The sequence below is a fragment of the Pavona decussata genome, unplaced genomic scaffold, assembly GCF_977016875.1.
Source record: "Pavona decussata unplaced genomic scaffold, jaPavDecu1.1 SCAFFOLD_242, whole genome shotgun sequence".
In the NCBI taxonomy this organism is placed as follows: domain Eukaryota; kingdom Metazoa; phylum Cnidaria; class Anthozoa; order Scleractinia; family Agariciidae; genus Pavona; species Pavona decussata.
The window spans coordinates 3,554-25,000 of NW_028145647.1; the positions used below are offsets into that span (position 1 = coordinate 3,554).

Below are 21,447 nucleotides of genomic sequence, written 5' to 3' on the forward strand. Positions count from 1 at the left end.
TTTATTAACAAATCGACGGCAGTTTTCTATGGTCTACACTGTTATAGACCATAAAATTACGTCAAAAAATGTTCAAAACTCAAGTGGAACCACGAGCCGCAGGCGAGAGGTTTCACTGCCAAGTTTTGAACATTTTATGGCGTCATTTTATGGTATATAAGAGTATAGACCATAGAAAACTGCCCTCGATTTTTTTTTAACAATAACACGGAAAAAGTACGAGCGAAATTGGTTTTTTTTTCGTTGAGAAAGCGCGCGCGTTACATCTGACGTCATTTTTATTGTCTGTACTCTTATAGACAATAGTTACGAGCCAATCAGCGCGCGGGAATTTGGACAGTTATTGTAAAAGTATCTTTATATAGTATTGTTATTGTATTTTAACTCTGTTATTCAACTATACATCAGCTGCAAATGAGTTTAGAAAACAGCTCTTAAGTTTTCGGTATTTGCACGGAAAATAAATATTATGACATGCTTATGCCTTTTGTTAGAAATTTTTGCTAATAAGGCAGCGAACGGTTGTCATGGATCCATCTTGTGAAATTGGGTAGAATGTTGCTGCATATTAAATAATTTGTGGGTAAATTTTTGACGCCGGTGCTTTTAATTCACTCCCGCAAAAATGGCACCTGAGCGATGTTTAGCGTTTTCTTTGGTGTCTCTTCTCGCCTTGAAATTTTTGATGTATCAGGAGACGGAAGCTGGATCAAAACCCTCACAGCCACACATCCTCTTCATGTTAGCTGACGATCTTGGTTGGATCGACGTTGGATTTCACGGATCTAAGATCCACACTCCAAACATAGACTCACTGGCTAAAGGAGGAGTCATCCTGGACAATTTTTATGTTCAACCCGTTTGCACACCGGCAAGGGGAGCACTTATGACCGGCAGATATCCGATTCACACAGGTAAAATAAAATGCATTATTTATTTTAATAATAACGAGCATGACATGAAATGTACTACAGCATGATACTTATGTGTGTACACAGTTCTATTACACCGTGCGTGCAATTGCTTCTGGTGAATTTTTAACACTATGTATTTAGGGTTTTAACGATGCTACGTTGCAAACTTTACGAACGGTACCTAACTGATGTTCACAATTCACAGCATTTTTGGAGACTTTTTGAGAGTGTTATCTTGATATGTTGCGAATAGGATGATGATTTGCAGGTGATCGGGGGAATTAATTTGTCAAAATCATGTGCAGAACTGAAAAAGTATTACTGGGGATGATAGAAAAAGTACAGAAAGAAAGAAAGAAGATCAAAGTAAGGTCTTATTTGTATGCCTCACGCAACCTAAACGAGAACTAAGTCACACACCAAAAATGTTTAATGGCTATTCTTTTCATTATTCTTTTAAGGTTTTGGATGGAAGGAGGTTGTGGTTGTTTTTTGTAACGAGAAGCTTCAGCTTTGTATTATTTTAATCTCTTATCCGATATCTTTTCGAGATAGTACATGCCATGCAGTTTGGTTTTACTGATGCCATGCCAACAATTCAAACGAGCTAAATTTCCCCTCAGGGGCACTTAAAAAGAAACAAAATGCCTTATTTTCTGCAATGACATTCCCTATTTAATCTTTCTGAATCCATTTTTAACCATTTTCTGCTGCCATTTAGTTCGAGTTTCGTTATAAGTCCCTTATAAGGAAGTGGCCTCGTTTTAAATAACCCGAAAATGGTGGGAGTCTGCTCGACGCCATGCGTGCTTAGAGCGTGTGATATAAGTTTCCACATTTGAATAACAACACCTTTATTTATGACGGCAAGGTTGAGATTATGTAAATAATTTCAAAATAAACAGATGTTCATTTATTTATTCAGACAGCTGACCATTCGCTCGGCTTGTAGAAATTTTCATGTAGGACAGAACAATTTATGATCATAAATGTGAATAAAAATTTTAACTTCGCACAACCGATGTCGACTTACCGGGCTCGGATAAGAACATTTTTAAGTTCCCAACAGGAGTTGAACCCAAGGATTTCTAACCAGTATTCTGTAAGGACACGGGTTCGACTTCTATTTAGAACTCGGGATAAATTTTTTCCCCAGCAAGTCAACATCGTTGTGGTAACTAAATTTGTGTTAGAATATTTATTACATTGTACCAGTAAAAGAGTAAGGTGTTCACACTAAACAAAGATCGGAAGAAATTTGCTCCTCAGTAGAAGCAATATAAAAATTAAGGAGGCACCGCGATTAATGTACAAGAAGTAATCGCAATATTGGCGTCACCTATAGTACTTACTAGCTGACTACTTTCAGATGTGAGTTCCACGGACTTTCAGATTTCAAACCAGTCCCGTGTCCAGAACTCTCGCTCTTTCCTTTCTGTTGTTTATCTGCAGATTAGGGAGATTCATTTCATGACGGCCTTCGCACCGTTTACGGACCCAGTCCGATGTTCTGAGCAGTCCATCTTGCTGACGGAGAAGACTGACATCCTTGCACGCTGGGATGAACACTTCAATAGTGTTCTGAACAGAGAGTCAACCATTTCTGACGAGGCGATTGCATCCCACCACAACTACCTATGAAGGAATCACTGGCAGACCCCCAACCAGTGCTGAGCTTGCCAAGGCTTTGAAGCAGACATCAGCTGGGAAAACACCTGCAGCAGATGGGATTCCTGCCGACATCTACAAGAATGGAGGTGACGTGCTCCTGGAGCAGCTAACGTCCCTGTTCAGGTCCATCTGGGAAGCGGGGAAAGTTGCACAAGACTTCAAGGATGCATCTATAGTGCACATTTACAAGAAGAAGGGAGACAAGACAACCTGTGACAATCACCGCGGGATATCACTCTTTTGCATCGCTGGGAAGATTCTTGTATATATGTGCTATCTGGGTAGCACATATATGCTGATGTCCGATCTCACCGTTGCACTGAAGTAATATAAACTGCATTTGAATATGTATATAAAAAATGCGGTATATAAATACCATCACCATTACGATTATCTGGGTAGCACCGTTACAAGCAGTGAATCCCTGGACGCTGTGGTGATGCAGCGCTTTGGAAAGGGAACTGCGGCCTTTGGTCGACTGACAAAAAGACTTTGGCAAGTCCACGGCATCCGCCTCTCCACCAAGATTGCCGTATACAGAGCTGTGGTCCTGTATACGCTTCTGTATTGCTTCGAGACGTGGAACACCTACCGCCGGTGCATCCAGCAGCTGGAGCAGTTTCACTAACGATGTCTGCGCAAGATCTGTAACATCAAGTGGCAGGACAGAGTGTCCAACCTCCAGGTCCTGGAGAAGTGCGGCCTCCCCAATGTTGAGTGCTTCATCATCTAGTGCCAGCTAAGATTGACAGGAAACATCGTCCGAATGGAGGACGACAGGATCCCGAAGATGCTGCTGTACGGACAGCTGAAGGAGGGCCATTGCGACCAGGGAAGACCCTTCAAGGTACAAGAACACTCTGAAGGCGAACCTCAAGAGCTGCAACATTGACGTAAACTCTTGGGAAGCAACTGCCTGTGACAGAGCTCTTTCGACATACCAGTGAACGCAAGGCACGAAACACTTTGAAGTCAACAGGGAAGCTGCGATCCTGGCAACGAAAGAGAGGAGGAAACAGCGCCCCGCTTCTGTGGACTCATTCTCATGCAGCATCTGTGGCCACTCGTGTGCGTCACAAATTGTTCTTCATTCCCACATGAGGACCCACGTCGGCAAATGACTTGTCTACCTACTCATCTGTCGCATCGACAGGAGAATCCTCACCAGGGAGATTCTAGAAGCAAGACTGGTGTGACAAGAGATTATTTAAACCACAAGATTTGAAAAGTGGTACTCGTACTTAATCTTGTACTGTTAGTCAAATCCGAGGATATTATTAGGAAACTTAAGTAGCGACGATAATATAACTTTACTTCATTTGTACTACGTCGCCATTATTGCAACTCGCTCAACTTCTACAGAAACAGCGAACTACCCAGGAACCAAATTGGAAGGAGTGGCGTTTAAGTTAATAAAGAGAACGAAAAAATTAAGGTCGTGTGTTGACGCTCTCCACAAAACCTTGAATTTGGTCATTTCACGTTGTTGTTTGGCAGAGGACGTTCAAGAAATGTATGCAATTTTAAAACGGACGTGCAGAGCGATTATTTTTGCTCATTAAGCCTTTTATTTTGTGGCGTTGTCGTTTCTTGAGTTCTCTCAATCTCTCTTTACAGCGGCGGATTTTAAGTAAATAGCGGTTTAATATCTGTATTTCTCTTACATTCTTTTACAAGGACTTCAACATGAGACTATTCATCCCTCCAGTCCATTTGGATTGTCGTTAGATTTCCAGACTCTTCCAGGACAGTTGAGGGAAGTCGGTAAGCAATTAAAAGGAAAGATACAGTTCTTTCAACAATCGTCGACAACTACATTTTTCAATGTTTGCACTTGCTGGCGAGAAATTCAAAGTTGTTAACCAAGATAGACCTACAACAAATCATCAGTACCATGAACCTTTTGCTTTTGTTGTTGTTAGCTGTTTGAGGTGTCGATCCGTCAACCATAATCAAAATAACTTTATTAAAACGTTGATCATTGCGCCAGTTGACTCACACTCGAGTTTTCTCATTTTCTCAAAACCAAATAGGTTGAATGCACGTTACGTCATGGCGGCCTTTTCGGTGGTCAGGAACAATAAGATTTCTCTCCTCTGGGAGTTAACTTCCATTTTTATGCAAACTATGCGAACAAATTTTCTTTTTGTTTGGGCACCAACATGGCGGCAATGCATTCAACCTATATTCTTGGAAGTCTTGCAGACAGTAAAAATATGTTAAGACTAACAATAATCAAAGATTATAAGAGTGTGTTCGAGACCTTGAATTTTATAAACTCAGTTGTATGTGCTAGACCCTTTTCAGCTTGTGTCAATTGATTGTTATAATGTTTTATTTTTATGCGACTTCGTTTTATTCGTAAAATGATCATTTTTTTTTTAATATTTGTAGTTTCTTCTCCAAATTAACAATAGAGTTTTATCATACGGCGGCCATGTTAAGTTTCAGGAGGCAAGCCTCGCGTTGAATTGCGTCTGGTCGAGGCTTTTTATCCTCCCGAGACTAAACATGGCCGCTGAGTGATAAGGGTCTATTAAAGTTCTACCGCGGCTAGCCTGGCCTGTTCACAGGCGCCCGTTCTCCAAGAAAGAAACCTCCAGTGGACTGGCTTCAGAACTTTTTAGCCTTCATTGTACTGTTGTTCCTCATGTTCAAATTCTCCATTTTGGTCAACTAACCCGAAGTTGAGAATGATGATTATTCTAGAAAGTGACGCAGGCATACTCGGAAAAAAGAAATCCGAGTTCTCCGATCAGGAGTCGAACCTAAGACCTTCCGATTACTAGTTCGGAGGCTCTACCACTGAGCTACAGGAGACTCGTGGGAGCTAAGGCCATTAAACTAGGTTCATGGGACAAACATCCTGCATACTGCTAGGATTTGGAAATCCCATGAACCTAGTTTAATGGCCTTAGCTCCCACGAGTCTCCTGTAGCTCAGTGGTAGAGCATCCGAACTAGTAATCGGAAGGTCTTAGGTTCGACTCCTGATCGGAGAACTCGGATTTCTTTTTTCCGAGTATGCCTGCGTCACTTTCTAGAATAACCATCATTCTCATTCATTCACCAGGCTGGAAATATACCATCACATTTCTTTCATAACCCGAAGTTGTTCAAGACGTCGCTTTGTTGTCGTAACTTTGCACTTTGTCTCTATCAGGCTATGCAACTCATCTGGTAGGAAAGTGGCATCTTGGTTTCTACAAGTGGCCTTATGTTCCAACTAATAGAGGTTTCGACACTGCTTATGGATACTGGGACGGTGCTGAGGGTCATTTTGATCATAAACGCGACGGAGTTGTGGATTTCCGTAATGGCACCGAACCAGTGACAGACTTGGACGGAAAATATGCCACCTACGAATATGTTAAGGTCAGAGAATTTGTATGGGAGCTTCAGCTACGGTAAATGTGGTAATGTCGAAGCTCTCCTTGCGACCATTCTCGTAAGCGACGAGCTCTAGTTACGTCACCATTGTGAAACCCCGTTTGAATTGTCACTATTGTTTTCTCCAGGCATGACTGATTTTGATGAATTTATTCATTAAAATCCCACGTAAACTTTCGGTCTGTCTTTTAGCTTCATGCTTTGAACCGACAACGTTAATTGAAATAGCTGTATATTGTGGTGAAAAAGACTCTATTGATCATACTTTTAGAGATTGTCATTTCGTCAAGATTTTCATTCAACGGGTTATCAACTGGTTCAATATAGAAAACAAGATCAAGTTCAATCCATCTAGCGAAGAAAGACTGTTCGGCATCCTCTCGGACTTACATGTCAGTGATACATGAAAAGGTACTAGTAAGGAAATTCAATTATACCATGTTATTTATGAGATACTATATTTACGCCAACAAACTACACAAAAAAACAATTCTCCCCCAAGACTTCGTTGATAAAATGATAATTAAATACAGAATTTAAATGTTATAAAATAGACATGAAAAATAACTCCTCTGACTTGATCAATGGAACTTATTACGTCTTGCGTTATTTCCATATTTTTTGGTGTTTGTGTAGCAGTATGTGTGTGTGCGTGCGTGTGATGTATTAGAATTGTAAGTAGTGTAAGCATTGTAATTATTAGTAGTACGAGCATTGTATGGATGGTATTGATAGTATAGCTAATATTGTAAATAGTGCAATTATAGTGAATATTGTTAGTAGTATTTAGTATCAGTAGTGTTTAGTACTGTAAACATTTAATATATGTCTGTGAGGGCGAATAAAAAAAAAAACAAAAACACGTTTTTCCAATTCCCGAGGTGGTCGCTTACGGAGAGCTTCGAGTGTAGCTGAAGTCCTTCTGTCTTTCTCCGAGGTGCCTTTTTATCTTCCATTTCGACCGATGCATGACCCAGAAGTGAAAGATGGACTTAGCAGACAAAAAAAAAAAAAAGGAAAAAAAGGCCCGTCTTCTGTGGGAATAACGCGAGGAGGGCGGCTTTGGTCCAGGGCTTCACGGAACCATCGATCTCTGTTGATATAGACCATCCGTGCCACAACTATTATTGTCATTGATTAACGCCACCTTTTTGTTTGTCTCATTAGAGAGTAAAAGAGATCATCGATGTGCACGACCCCAAACAACCACTTTTCCTGTACATGGCCTTCCAAAATGTGCACGGTCCAATTGAAGCACCGGATCAGTATGTGCAGAAATACGACTTCATTAACCAAACGACAAGGAGGGTGCACGCGGGTATGGCAGATATCTTGGATGAAGCAGTGGGTAACATCACAAAAATTTTCAAAGATAAAGGGTATGTCTCCTGGTGTGGTTCATTGTCGAATGTGCACACTGTTTTCCAGTGTGGCGTTCCGTCTTTTTCTTGACCTCATGATGGATGCCTAGAAATTCCCGAAACATGATCATTGCACAAAACGAATGTTTGGTTTATCAACAGCGTTGATAACTAAAGTTAAATTGGCCACCATAAAGAGACTTTTCGAGTGTTAGCCCTTTGTCAGAGCGAATCCAAACGCTTGTACTCACCACCGAGAGCTTCAGGGGAAGCGATACTATGTACTCATTGACCGATTGGGACAGTGCGGGGTCAAAGACAGAAAGCGACAGCAACCAGAAAGTCATAAAACGATAGGTTTAAGTAGCAAAAACAATCGCCGTGTCTCTACACTATACATTGGATGCAATTCTTTGTCGTCCTCTGCAAAATTACAATGTGAAATGACCAAATTCAAGATTCTGTAGAGAACGTGAACGAATTACGGTGAATAACTTTGTCTCTTTCCTGGACTTGAACGCCATCCTTGTGAATTCAACTCCTGGTTGGCTCTGCCACACTATGCAAGTTGAAAGAGTTGGAACGAATCTCGAAGTGGGTTGTACGCATAAGAGCGAGTGGGGCCGGAAAGAGACATATATTTGGCTTCAGTCTGCACTTGGTCAGCACAGCACGACCTTGAGCAAATGAGAAACCTTTCAAAACAACCAGGACTGGAACGCCAACAAAACGTCACTTCAAAAAATGATTTAGTTCATACTTACTTTCAACTGTTTTACCATTCAGGCTTTGGGACAACACGTTCACCGTCTTCAGTACTGACAATGGCGGACAGCCATTGTTTGGAGGATACAACTGGCCCCTGAGAGGAACAAAGCATACATTGTGGGAGGGAGGAGTGAGAGGAGCTGCCCTTGTACATGGAAAGATGTTGGAAAAAACTGGCGTGAAATGTGAAGGACTGCTTCACATCAGTGATTTCTTTCCCACTCTTATTAACTTGGCAGGTAACGTAAATAACTTCGTTAAATAACTATTTTGCAGTGGCTGATCAAGACCTTCAGGTATTAAGTAAGGGAGACGGGAGGGGTGGGGGGGGGGGGGGGGGCGGTGCTCTTGAACGCTGGACTTCTCTTCGTGAAACGAAATATCATGGTTCCTCTGCCCTAAGGACCTCGGTTTTAGCCCTCACTTGCGCTAGTTTAAGAACGTCAAAGTTTGAAGCGAAGCTATCAGACCGATAGAGTGCCTAGACAACAGCACTTAATTGTTTTTACTGTTCTTCGAAACACCCATTGGCACTGTACACAGCTCTACGAATTTACAGTTCACCCATTCGAACCTTAGGTAGTGCTAAGTTCTATGTTCTGTGGCCTTCTTTGAACTTCTCTATGTGATGTTGTGTTCTGTTGCGTTATACCGTGTCTTAAAATAAGACCGGTTTAATTTGCTACTGATATCACCTTTTATTGTGTAAAACGCTGCGTAAACAGGTGGCACATTTGACCCACAAAAGCCTATCCCTATTGACGGCTTTGATGTGTGGAACACCATATCCCGTGGAGACGATTCTCCTAGAACTGAAATCTTACTCAACATTGACAATCGACCGTCCTATGGATCCATGCTCGGAAACTTTCAAGGAATGGCTCTTCGAATGAAAAGCATGAAGCTGTTGATGAATGTCAACAATATCACATGGTTTAAGCCACCCGAGCTGGGGGGTGAATTCCCTGAAGAATTGTTGAGCAACGGGTTGGGTACAGAGGAGGGGAATGGAGAGGTTCTAGCCGCGCTGATGCAAAATTACCTGGTTAGTAATTTCGGAGGGTCGAGGGTACCAATATTTCCTTTTTTTTTTTCAAATTATAAAATATAAAATAATTATATAAATTTAATAAAGTATAAGAATAACAATAACAATAACAATAGAACCAACAAGTAAGTGCAAGTTTACAGCTTCTTTTCCTGGTAATAGTTTAGACTGGGCGGCTACCTATCAAGTTCCGTTCGTTTCCACGATCGACACGCAGGCTAGAGTTTTTCAGTTTCAAATACTACACATAACTCTTTTTACTATTAAATACCGCTTTGTTTAAGATGAAAATATCTACCGCACCTGTTTGCACCTTTTGTGGTCTGGAGAGCGAAAACCTCGAGTACCTTTTTCTGGACTGTGCACATGTAAGGTTATGATCACACGGGACTGGTTCCAAATGGTTCCGATCTAAAAATCGTGACGGATAGGCCTTTTGTTCACATGGGACATGCTAACCGTACCGTCAATCTGTTCCCGATCAGGTCTGATGACTGGACTTCCAAAAGAGCAGGTCCAGTTTTGGAACTGTTTCGGTCCCAAATGGATCTGTCACCGTGTAAACACCTGGGGTGAGTTGCATAAAATTTAACGTCGGACGTAACTGCTAACGCCAGACCTTCATCCCAGTCACATTCAGTATTTTAACGTCTGACGATAGCATTTACGCTCGCCGTTACGTTTTACGCAACTCGTCCCTTGACCGGTTCCTTTTGGTACTAGTTACGCAATTAAGCTTAAGTACTAGTTGAATTTATCGTACTTCGGTCTAGAAGAACGTGAGGAGGCAAATAGTCGTTGATTTGGTCGGCGTACTTCTTGGTTTAACTGCCTTAATGTAAGGCAGCTGACCGCCCTCCAAATGGCTGTTAATACAATTGTCCATCGGAAATCTCGAAAGGATATCTACTTTTTAACAGTTTTCCAATCTTTTCCGTTTGAAGCCTGGTTATAACTTTTAAGAGAAGGAATAATTCATCGCCCGTCCAGCTGAAGGCTTTATCTCCTTCCTCTATCGATTTAGCCTTCTTCGGCGCAATTTTGAAAGCTACAACGTGTATTCTGCGCATGCTTGACTAGTAGAAACAGCTGATTTTCCTACTTAGATTTAGTACCGAACCATAACAGACCGGTCCCGTGTGGCCTTACTTTGATAAGCGGAACGGTGCCGTGTGAACAGAAATGGTCCGTTCCAGGATAGGGTCGGATCCATTTGGGACCGGTCCCGTGTGAACATAGGCTAAGATTATTCTGGGGAGCCATAAACAGAATAAATCTGACTTGTGCGCCTGACAAAATGGGAGAAATATTTACCTTTCTTCACTTTTTAGGTTTAGTTAGCTGCAGTAAAAAATTTAGTGCTATGTATTTACACTTATGTATAACTGTTAATTTTTACTTTTGTTATATTGTCGTTTTACCTGATTCATTTAATTAATTATTGCATGGTATTTTGTAGTTAGGAATAACTAAGTTAGTTTGTTATTATTGGTAGTATTAAAAGAGAACCTGGGAAAAATGCTCATAAGTACACTAATAGTCGCCGAGTAATGAATGCAATTTAACTCTTGTGACAAAAGTTTCTTCACTTCGACCAGAAACTTTAGTGATATTAATTGCAGCATCTTTTGGTTGAAATCTTGATGCAATTAGTTTTGAAGAACCAAGTGACACATTAAATGCGGGATAAAATTTAGGTAACTGGAACGAATGTGGTCATATTGGGTGGGGACTATTGCTTATACTTTTTGCTGCGATTATTTAAATCACGTAGGCCACTTCTGAGGTACTAGACGTTGCACTTTACAACATCAGCGCTGACCCAGAGGAGCGACACGACCTCAGCAAAGAGCTTCCTGATGTTTTAGAGAAGATGAAAGAAAGGATGGAATATTATCAAAAGAGTGCTGTTCCCGCTGCATTCAAAGACGACGATCCAAATGCATTGATAGAGGCTCGCAAGAATGGAATATGGGGACCGTGGATGTAGACTCACTTCAGAAATGCGAGGAGCCTGGTCATGATGTAAACGGGAAAAGATGAATTAAACAGTTACTCGTTATGCACGCTAATTTTAATAACAGAAATAAGTGCGTGTGAACGTTGTCCTTTTTGCCATTTATCTGTCCTTCCTGTTTAGTATCTACGTGGAGCTTTTAAAAAAGTGTTGTTTTGCTTCTCCTTCATGAACAATTTTGTGTTTGCTCCACAGCACCCTTGGAGAGCCAGGGCCGAGCTAGTCTGAGCACAACAAAGTAAAAACCCTACAAAATTGGCGCGAAAAATGTTTTTCCAGAAGGGACAAAAGAGCCGCTGGTTTGCGCCAATTTTTTGCCGCTATTTTCTCCGTCCCGTCCCCGACTAGCTGGCCCTGAGTATCCAAGGATTGTCTTGCTCTTTTATTTTTAACTTACCGGTATGCTTTACGTTTTTAAATAAGTTTCTTTATCAACGCTAAAGGCCTGTTAACCGAAGTGATTTTTGATGCAACTTTTTCGCCCTTCACTGCAATTTTCCTCGCACTAGGCTTTGACTTCCGAAATCGCCTCACGTCGATCTGAATCAGCTGCGATTTCATCGTGATATCGCTGTGAAACCCTGCAGCAGTTCAGTTGCTTGCCATTAAGTTTCAAACAGAGTTACTTGTTGTGAACAGACGTCCTCTTTTTGTTGTTGCCCAAAACTTGCAGCCAAACCTCGTATGCTTGTATCTTTTGCCAAACTATGCGACGAGGCTTATTGAAAAGATAGTTGCCGTTTCAATTCGTTCAGTTAAAAAAACAAATGTAATCTGGAACGTCGCTTGATGTTCTAAGGGTGGATCCGAGTTACAAAGGAACCTCGCTGGTGTAACTCAGTGCCAGGGGTTTCATATCCGTTTATAGCGAATTTGTGGGAAAACGACAAAAAGCTTCGTTATATCGGAGTTTTGCTGACTACAGGATCTCATACTGGGGAGTTACAGTTCACAGCATGCGAATATTCATTTTTGCCACTTGTCATATTTGGGAAGCGCGAACTTTATTCCCGTGGAAACTGCGCCACAATTAATAATGAAAATATGACATTGAAAAGAAAAGAATTGGGAGTGACCCTTTTCAAGACTTATGGGTTTCGGCTACTAATTTGAAATTTGTTTTGGGAAGTTGGCAGAAATGATAACAACCAAAGTGGATTTAGTCTCCCTCGCAGCCGCTTTTTGGGCTGTCACGCAACGCTCCCCCCAAAAGAAGCTTCTTTTGGGGGGAGCGTTGCGTGACAGCCCAAAAAGCGGCTGCGAGGGAGACTAAAGTGGATTAAGCTTTGCAGATATTTGCTATTTATTGGAACTGTCAAAATTCCCGCGCTGATTGGCTCCTAGCGATCGGCGCGAGTACAGACAATAAAAGTGACGTAAGATGTACCGCACGGCGTTTTCTCAACAGAAAACTGAACCCATTGATCACGGTGTCGGTCAAAATCTTCTACTCTTCTCGTACTAATTCCTCGAAAATTAAGAGTACTTTACTTTCATGATTTACTCCTAAAACAGTTTACACTATACTATACTAGGAGTGTAAATACCGATTTGGAAAATGATTTTAAGTGCGGCCTGAGACCTGGTCTAGATTGTCTCTCGTAGGACTGGTCTGCGGGTGGCTAACACTAGTCGTTCCTTTTCTAAGCGAGGACGAGACGCGAAAGAGAGCTTTTTTGAAGTGGGAACAATTATCGTTGGCTTCTCGAGCTCATTTGGAAAGGAAATGAATGCTACGCAGTCTTGTGTGACTTGTGCCAGACCTTCAGCAAAAACAGAATATATAATCCAAATCACGTGTAAAAAATGTCACGCTTTACGGAGCTACGGATACTGACAATTATTTATTAACTATTTACAGCTTTCTCGACGTACAAAATCGAAAATATTCGGGCGGTGAAGTGTTATTGCATGAAAATACTATTTGGACAATTTTGTGCGCGAAAGCTTATGCCTTCCGTTGGAAATGTTTGCTATTAAGGTAACGGTTGTCATGGATCCAGCTTGTGATATGCGTGTGACTGTAAAGTGTCACAAGGCTTTCACGGGACTGTCATGGGATGGTGTTGAATGTCAAAAAATTTATGGGTAAAATTTTTTTACGCCGGTACTTTTAATTCATTCCTGCAAAAATGGCATCTGGGCGATCTTTGCTGTCTCTTCTCGCCTTGAACTTTTTGATGGCTCAGGAGACGAAAGCTGAATCAAAACCTTCCCAGCCACACATCCTCTTCATGTTAGCTGACGATCTTGGTTGGATCGACGTTGGATTTCACGGATCCAAGATCCACACTCCAAACATAGACTCGCTGGCTAAAGAAGGAGTCATCCTAGACAATTTTTATGTTCAACCCGTTTGTACACCGGCAAGGGGAGCACTTATGACCGGCAGATATCCGATTCACACAGGTAAAATTAAATTTAATGTATAATTTGTTTTCAGTTTTAGTTAATTCATTTGAGTTCATTTGCAGCATGATTTCAGTACTACTACAGTACATCGTGCATGCACTGAATTGCTTCTGACAATGCCAGGTTACAAACTTTGCGATATCAACCTGATATTCACTATTCACAGCGTTAATTTTTAATTTGGAAACATTTTTAGAGTGTGATCCTGATGTGTTGCGAATACGATGCTTCGTCACTGAGCCGAGGGAAGTGAAAAATAAAATTCGTCAAAATCGTGTGCAGAACTGCTAAAGACTATCTCGTAATAATAGAAAGAAAGAAAGAAAGAAAGAAAGAAAGAAAGACAGAAATACGCCAATGCCTGGTTTTCACTAACAACACAAGCACAGGCGCGAGCATAAGAGTGCTTATTTCACCGTGAAGTTTAATGAGGCCTCCACTCAAGCATATTAAAGCACAAGCACAGGGATCAAAATTGTTCCTTTTCTTGTGCTTGCGTTGCTTTCGTTTTCACTTGACGTAAAGCTCTTACACTTGTGCTTTCGCCTGTGTTTGCGTGCTTATGAAAACCTGTTTGTTTGGAGCCTTTATTTGGGTTGTCACGCAACATAGAGGAGAGCTGCGTGACACCCACAATTTGACGGCTTTTTCTTGGGGGGGGGGGGAGGGGGGAGGGGGAGGGGTGTTGGGCAATTTTTGTTCTCCCTGAACTATTTCTTTTTTGGACTAGAAGCTTAGTATGAATTATTTTTTCTAGTACAAAAAGTATTGCAGGATAATTCAGTGCCTTTCTTGCCTAAATATGATTATCTAACTGACCCATGCCATGCAGTACCATGCGAATAGACTAGGCTAATGTGACTCACTTTATAAAATACGAAAAAACTCAATTTACACCATGAAATTGCCCAATTTGATGATTCCGGTGCAATACAGTTTCGACTGTTTTCTGCTTCCATTTTGTTCGATTTTCGTTGTAAGGTAGTGACCTCGTTGTTGAATAATCGGGGAAAAATGGAGTCTACTCGACGTAAAAACTGCAAAGGACCGCGAACGATAATGCTGTCAGTCGACGTAGGATCTACAAGAGACCTAATCAGCCAAAAATAAACTGTAACACAAACTGCAAGGCTGATACTACATGAAAGAGTTGACTTTGCGAGGCAACAACCCGACAGAAACCGACAAAACAGGGCTGCAACCGTGGACAGCTGTTTCGTTCTTATTGGAACTCGTCAGCACGGTGTAGCACTCGACGCTATGTTTGCTTATTAGCCTGAAGCACCCAATGCGAAATTTAAGCAAAATACAACGGTGTCAGCTAATACCGTTTGATCTTTTCCGATGCTTTGGCTCAAAATTTAAGTTGCAGAAAGTTTTTGGAAACGGAATAGGCCTTATATATCACGGTTTTCGACGCCATTTTGACGAGTAGGCAAACACCTCTGAAATAACAGTGCTTGTATGGAAACCCGATGTAAAATAATTTTCATAAAACATCGCTTCTAAAAAATTCATGAATTGGAAACTTTTGGCACTAGGAATAGGATTTTAAGAAAAAAAAATGGAGGGATGTAGCTGGGCTAGAAAGCGTCCAGTCGTGTTTTGAACTTTCCATACATTTGTCTGTAAAGCGAACCAGCCGTGAACTGCTCTAAAAATAGCTCGCGGGAAAAAAATACAGGGAAATGTATGGAAAGTTCATAACACGACTGCACGCTTTCTGGCACAGCTACATCCCTCAATTTTTTTTCTTAAAATTCTTTTCCTAGTGCCAAAAGTTTCCAATTCATGAATTTTTCAGAAGCGATGTTTTATGAAAATTATTTGACATCGGATTTCCATACAAACACTGTTATTTCGAGGCTGTTTGCCTACTCATCAAAATGGCGTCGAAAACCGTGATAAGGCCTATTTCAAATCATTCCCGTCCCCGGAACTCTCGCTCTTTCCTGTTGTTTACCAGCAGATAAGGGAGACTCTAAAACAGGAATGGACTGACAAGACATTATTTAATGTATAAAACACGAGAAGCAGTGTTTTATCGGAATTTAAAACCACGAGGCGCAGCCGAGTGGTTTTAGACCCGATACTAACACATGCTGCGATTTTTGTGAACGGCTTCAAAAACATTCCTGGAAAGGCGTATGTCAAGAGAGTTCATAACAATGATGCTTTTGTGAACGTTGGAAATTAGCATACGAGAAAAACATGAAACACCGCATACTAATAAGGAGGAGGTTTTATCGGGTTTTAAAACCACTGCACGTGATATTTTATTGACCATTTGATAGGTCAAGGGGATTATGAATTATTAATGAGTTTTTGAATTAAACCACAAGATTTGAAAACTCGTACTCGTACTGTCAAATATGAAGGTCCTTATGCACTATCTCTCCTTGCAGCGGCGAATTTTAAGTTAATATCTGTTCTTCTTTTATTTTTGTCTCCACAAGGACTTCAGCATGAGGTTGTTCATCCAACAGATCCATTTGGATTACCATTAGATTTCCAGACTCTTCCAGGGCAGTTGAGGGAAGTCGGTAAGCAATTAAGCCAAGATACAGTTCTGTCAATCATGGGCAACAAGACCGTAAAGTGATATGGGCTTTCTATAAATAAATTTATCAAAATGCAGTCTGAAAATCAGCAGTTTGTTGGAAAGCATTTTGGATCTGTATTTACAATTTAACAGAATACGTTGGATGTATGCACAGTACGTACATGGTATGTGAATTAGAAACAACAACAACAACAACAACAACAACAACAACAAAAGACTTTATGAGACGTATAAAACATGAATGATTTTTGGCTCTTCAGTACTAACAATTGAATCATTATTGTTGACAATTAGATTGTCCCCATTCAATGTTTGCACTGCGAATGACTGTCGGGCGAGAAATTCAAAGTTTCTAGCCAAAAGCAGAGCTCTACAACAACCCATACCACTTTTCACTCTTGTCGTTAATTAAGGCTACGGTTTGCACGTACCAATTTATCGGCCTGATTAGTAGATTCGATCACATGGACCAATTTACATGTTACAATTTATTCCCCGATTTCTTTTTCTGTTGGTGTAGCGCCGGATGAAATCGCCCTGATTGAAAAAATCTGTATCTCTGCTGCGGGCCGACTTTTTAGTCCCCTCACTCATTTTCACCCTAAGGCAGAAAACACAAAAGTATTATCTTTTCCGGAACATTCAGGTCTGTAGGACAAAGAGAGTGGAGGACGTTTTTACATTTAAATATTTTAGGTGATTCAATTGTTTTTATCATTGTTATAACTGTATACGTTAGATAATAGTTGCCATAAGATTGTAAATTGTACTCGATAATTCAGTTCTTTTACTACAAGAGAGCTTTTTAATAAACTATTATTATTACTATTATTATTTCTTTGACGATCGAATTGGGCCAAATCTGCCGATTAATTGGTACGTGTCAATTACCCTTATTTAAGCTGTCTGAGGCGTTGATCCGGCAACTTCAATCACCACCTTGATCGAAACAGCTGTACTAGAACGTTGATCATTACGCCAGTTGAATTCGCCCTCGAGTTTTTCTCGTGTTCTCAGAAAGCAAACGGTTTCGAAACTCTTGCAGACAGTAAATGATTTGTATGATTTTTTCTAAAATGACTTAAGGTAAATTTAGCCTTGATTGCACTGTGCTCCATCTGGGTCAAGTAAGCGGCGGCAGTTCTTCAAGTTGCTCTGATTTCGTAACACTGCCTTTGTCTCTATCAGGCTATGCCACTCATCTGGTAGGAAAGTGGCATCTTGGTTTCTACAAGTGGCCTTATGTTCCAACCAAGAGAGGTTTCGATACTGCTTATGGATACTGGGATGGTTCTGAGGGTCATTTTGATCATAAGCGCGACGGAGTTGTGGATTTCCGTAATGGCACCGAACCAGTAACAGACTTGGACGGAAAATATGCTACTTTCGAATATGTCAAGGTCAGAGAATTTTTAAGGAAGCTTCAGTTACGGTAAATTCTGGTAATAACTGACGTCCATAACGTTCAATTGTCTTTCTCCGAGTTGACTTCTTCTCTTGATTTCGACCGATGCAAAATACCCAGAAATGAAAGGTGAACGTAGCAGCTAGAAAATGTCATACTTCAGATTGATAAATGGGTTGCGCTATTTAGCAAAGAGTATACGCTAGCTCTGTCAATGGTATTAAGACCCTCTGTCTCATTTAATTAGTGGATGTCTGTGTTTATCTGTACCCGGGTAAAGAATTACGCTATACAGCAAAAAAGGTCTTGTCTGATAACGTGAGAATGGGTTTTGGTTGGTATAGACCACCGGAGCCATTACTATTCTTGTCACTTATTAACGCCAACTTTTTTGTTTGTCTCATTAGCGAGTAAAAGAGATCATTGATGCCCACGACCCCAAACAACCACTTTTCCTGTACATGGCCTTCCAAAATGTGCACAATCCAATTGAAGCACCGAATGAGTATGTGCAGAAATACGACTTCATTAACCAACGCATGAGAAGGGTGCACGCGGGTATGGCAGATATCTTGGATGAAGCTGTGGGTAACATCACGAAAATGTTCAAAGATAAAGGGTATGTATCCTGGTGTGGCTCATGTTAACTTATTTGCAGAAGGGATCATTTTAGAACAGACACACTGCTTCCTCATGGATACCCAGAAATTACTGAAACGTCAGAATCATTGCACATACTTGGCCAGCAGTAAATTATCTTTGATGCATGCTCGAAATTACTTTTCCCTGCATCCGTTGTGTCGCTACACTACATCTTTCTGACGCTTAAAACCAATAGTTATCGCTGTCTTCGCACTAAATTTCCTCTTCCGAGTCTCAAACAATGCTTCCCGGTTAACGTCACAGACCACGACTAGACCCATTCTCCTAAAATCTCGGCCATGACCCAAAGTGGTGAGAATTCTGTAAACTTTGAAAATTCACAAAAAATCGAGAAAATATCCTATCGATCACCGAAATCTTTTCGCCAAAGCGATCAGAAAGAAAAGAAGGCCGGGTTCGTTCTAACTAAATCAAAATTAAGGGGTTACGAGTACTTTAATTTATTGAAACCTCCTTATAATGTCGACCTCAGCACTAGCACACCAGATGAAGGGATACTATGGACTCATGGTGACGAAGACAGCGACAGCAACCAGAACGTCATAAAACGATAGGTTTAACGAGCAGAAACAATCGCCGTGCCTCTACGCTATACATTTGATGCATTTTTTTGTCGTCAGGTCTGGAAAATTGCAATGTGAAATGTCCAAATTCAAGGTTATGTAGAGAACGTGAACGAATTACGGTGGATATTTTGGTCAGTTTCTGGACTTGAATGCCGTCCTTACGAAACCAACTCCTGGTTGACTCTGCCACATTATGCAAGTTGAACGAGTTCGGCTGGAAAGAGACTTACTTGGCTTCAGTCTGCACTTGGTCAGCACGGCATGACGTCAAGCAAATGGGTAACCTTTCAAAGCAACCAGGACTGGAATCCCAACAAAACAGATTTCCCGTTCGTTATACTAGTTCATACTTACTTTCAATTGTTTTACAATTCAGGCTTTGGGACAACACGTTCACCGTCTTCAGTACTGACAACGGCGGAGAGCCAGTGTTTGGAGGATACAACTGGCCCCTGAGAGGAACAAAGCATACATTGTGGGAGGGAGGAGTGAGAGGAGCTGCCCTTGTACATGGAAAGATGTTGGAAAAAACTGGCGTGAAATGTGAAGGACTGCTTCACATCAGTGATTTCTTTCCCACTCTTATTAACTTGGCAGGTAACGTTAAATAACTTCGTTAAATAACTATTTTGCAGTGGCCGATCCAGACCTTCAAGTATTAAGTGGGGGTGGGGAGGGTTGGGGGCCCCCTCTCGAGAGCTCGACTTGGCTCTTCCGTACGGACCTCGGTTTTAGCCCTCACTTACGCCAGTTTAAGAACATCAAAATTTGAAAACTATATATCAGACCGACAGTCCCAAGACAACAGCACTTTATTGTTTTTACTTTTCACCACTGTTCTTACGAACACCGAACATTAACTAAAAGTAGCACTACGAATTTACAGTTCACCCATTCGAACCTTAAGTAGTGCTTAGTTCTATGTTCTGTGGCCTATTTTGAACGTTGCTGTATGTTTTTGTGTTCTGTTGCCTTGAACTGTGTCTAAAATAAGATCGGTTTAATTTGCTACTAATTTCACCTTTTGTGTGTTAATCGCTGCGTAACAGGTGGCACATATGATCCACAAAAGCCTATCCCCATTGACGGCTTTGATGTGTGGCACACCTTATCTCGTGGAGACGATTCTCCTCGAACTGAAATCTTACACAACATTGACAATCGACCTCCCAATGGATCCATGCTCGGAAACTTTCAAGGAATGGCTCTTCGAATGGGAAGCATGAAGCTGTTGATGAATGTCAACAATATCACATGGTTTAAGCCACCCGAGCTGCGGGGTGAATTCCCTGAGGAATTGTTGAGCAACGGGTTGGTTACAGAGGAGAGGGATGAAGACGTTTTACTCGCGCTTATGGAAAATTACCTGGTTAGTAATTTACTAATCGGACACTTACCCCCAACTATAGAATCGTATATATCTGTTACTGTGTTATCCATTTATGCGATCATCCTTGGGTCGGCCCAGGAGCCCCAGGCGAGATGAATTACTTACGTACCTCGGAGAATTCACTGGATCGACGGGTTTAGGAAAATATGGCTGACAGACGTGACATATTCGGATAACAAAAGGTAACATGACATTTTTGTCACCTAAAAGAGAACGTGAGAAGCTGCGTCAACGCCGACATTGACGACATACGGTACGACGAAAGCCTACAAATAGATAAGAGAGTCGCGGGAAAAGTGTTTATTTAGGAATTTTAGTCGTAAATCATTTCATATTAGGTAGTGCTTGTTAGTTATACTGTTTGTTTCGATCATTTAAATCACGTAGGCCACTTCTGAGGTGCTGGACGTTGCACTTTACAACATCACCGCTGACCCAGAGGAGCGACACGACCTCAGCAAAGAGCTTCCTGATGTTTTAGAGAAGATGAAAGAAAGGATGAAATATTATCAGAAGAGTGCTGTCCCCCCTGCATTCAAAGACGGCGATCCAAATGCATTGAAAGAAGCTCGCAAGAATGGAATATGGGGGCCGTGGATGTGAACTTTCCTCAGAAATGCCAGGAGCCTGGTCACAATATTAATAGGAAACCAGTTACTGGTTTATGTACACCAATGTTAATTAAATAAGTGCGCGTGAACGTTGTCCTTTTTACCATTCATTTGTCTTTCCTGTTTAGTATCTGTGTAGAGCTTTAGTGTTATGTAGTTGCTATTGTTTATAAGGTTGGGTTGTTTTTGTTTTGCCTCTCCATATGAACAATTTTTTTTTGTCAGTTTGCTCACCCCTTGGAAACCCCAGGGCCAGCTGGTACATTGGAAGCTCTCGTAAGCGGACACCCTCGGGACGCGAAAAAGGTGTCCGTAACTGGAGCTGGCTGCTTACGAGAATGGTTCTCCTAAGCGGCCACTCGAGGTGTAAGGGATAGATGGCCGCCTACGGGAGCTTGCCCAGCTAACAATAAACATTGGGAATGCAAAACAAAATACCACCGTATTAAATGATTCTTTTGTTTTATTGGCCTTATGCAATGCCGCGATAATGGTGATAACTGTAATTTAAGCACTATAAAATTATCGTGACGCTCCAGTGATATGAGGTCGATTGATTAAAATAAGATTCAGAGGCCAATGGGATTTACTTTCGGTTGTCCGCTTACGGGAGCTTAAAAACAAAGGTAAAGTATAAATCGTAACCCCTGAAAGTGTCCGCGGCCGCTT

General features: G+C 41.3%; 2 protein-coding genes across 2 annotated transcripts; both read left to right on the forward strand.

Moving 5' to 3' along the window:
• The first annotated feature begins 531 nt into the window (after positions 1-531).
• LOC146457473 (arylsulfatase B-like) lies at positions 532-11,241 on the forward strand. Its single transcript, XM_085091884.1, has 7 exons — positions 532-914; positions 4,263-4,349; positions 5,748-5,959; positions 7,142-7,353; positions 8,122-8,342; positions 8,829-9,148; positions 10,926-11,241. Exons 1-7 carry the CDS (start codon positions 626-628, stop codon positions 11,139-11,141), a joined length of 1,557 nt encoding a protein of 518 aa, XP_084948010.1. The 5' UTR covers positions 532-625; the 3' UTR covers positions 11,142-11,241.
• A 1,987-nt stretch (positions 11,242-13,228) lies between these two features.
• LOC146457474 (arylsulfatase B-like) lies at positions 13,229-21,309 on the forward strand. Its single transcript, XM_085091880.1, has 7 exons — positions 13,229-13,577; positions 16,037-16,123; positions 17,332-17,543; positions 17,956-18,167; positions 19,154-19,374; positions 19,827-20,146; positions 20,555-21,309. The coding sequence occupies exons 1-7, from the start codon at positions 13,301-13,303 to the stop codon at positions 20,768-20,770; spliced, it is 1,545 nt and encodes a 514-aa protein (XP_084948006.1). The 5' UTR covers positions 13,229-13,300; the 3' UTR covers positions 20,771-21,309.
• The last annotated feature ends 138 nt before the right edge of the window (positions 21,310-21,447 follow it).

Excerpts from the sequence above, each read along its gene's own strand:
- LOC146457474 (XM_085091880.1), top strand. The coding sequence starts at position 13,301 with ATGGCATCTGGGCGATCTTTGCTGTCTCTTCTCGCCTTGAACTTTTTG. Across the intron at positions 16,124-17,331 it reads AGGGCAGTTGAGGGAAGTCG|GCTATGCCACTCATCTGGTA; the intron begins GTAAGCAATTAA and ends TGTCTCTATCAG. Across the intron at positions 20,147-20,554 it reads CGCTTATGGAAAATTACCTG|GCCACTTCTGAGGTGCTGGA; the intron begins GTTAGTAATTTA and ends TAAATCACGTAG.
- LOC146457473 (XM_085091884.1), top strand. The coding sequence starts at position 626 with ATGGCACCTGAGCGATGTTTAGCGTTTTCTTTGGTGTCTCTTCTCGCC. Across the intron at positions 915-4,262 it reads CAGATATCCGATTCACACAG|GACTTCAACATGAGACTATT; the intron begins GTAAAATAAAAT and ends TTCTTTTACAAG. Across the intron at positions 7,354-8,121 it reads AAAATTTTCAAAGATAAAGG|GCTTTGGGACAACACGTTCA; the intron begins GTATGTCTCCTG and ends TTTACCATTCAG.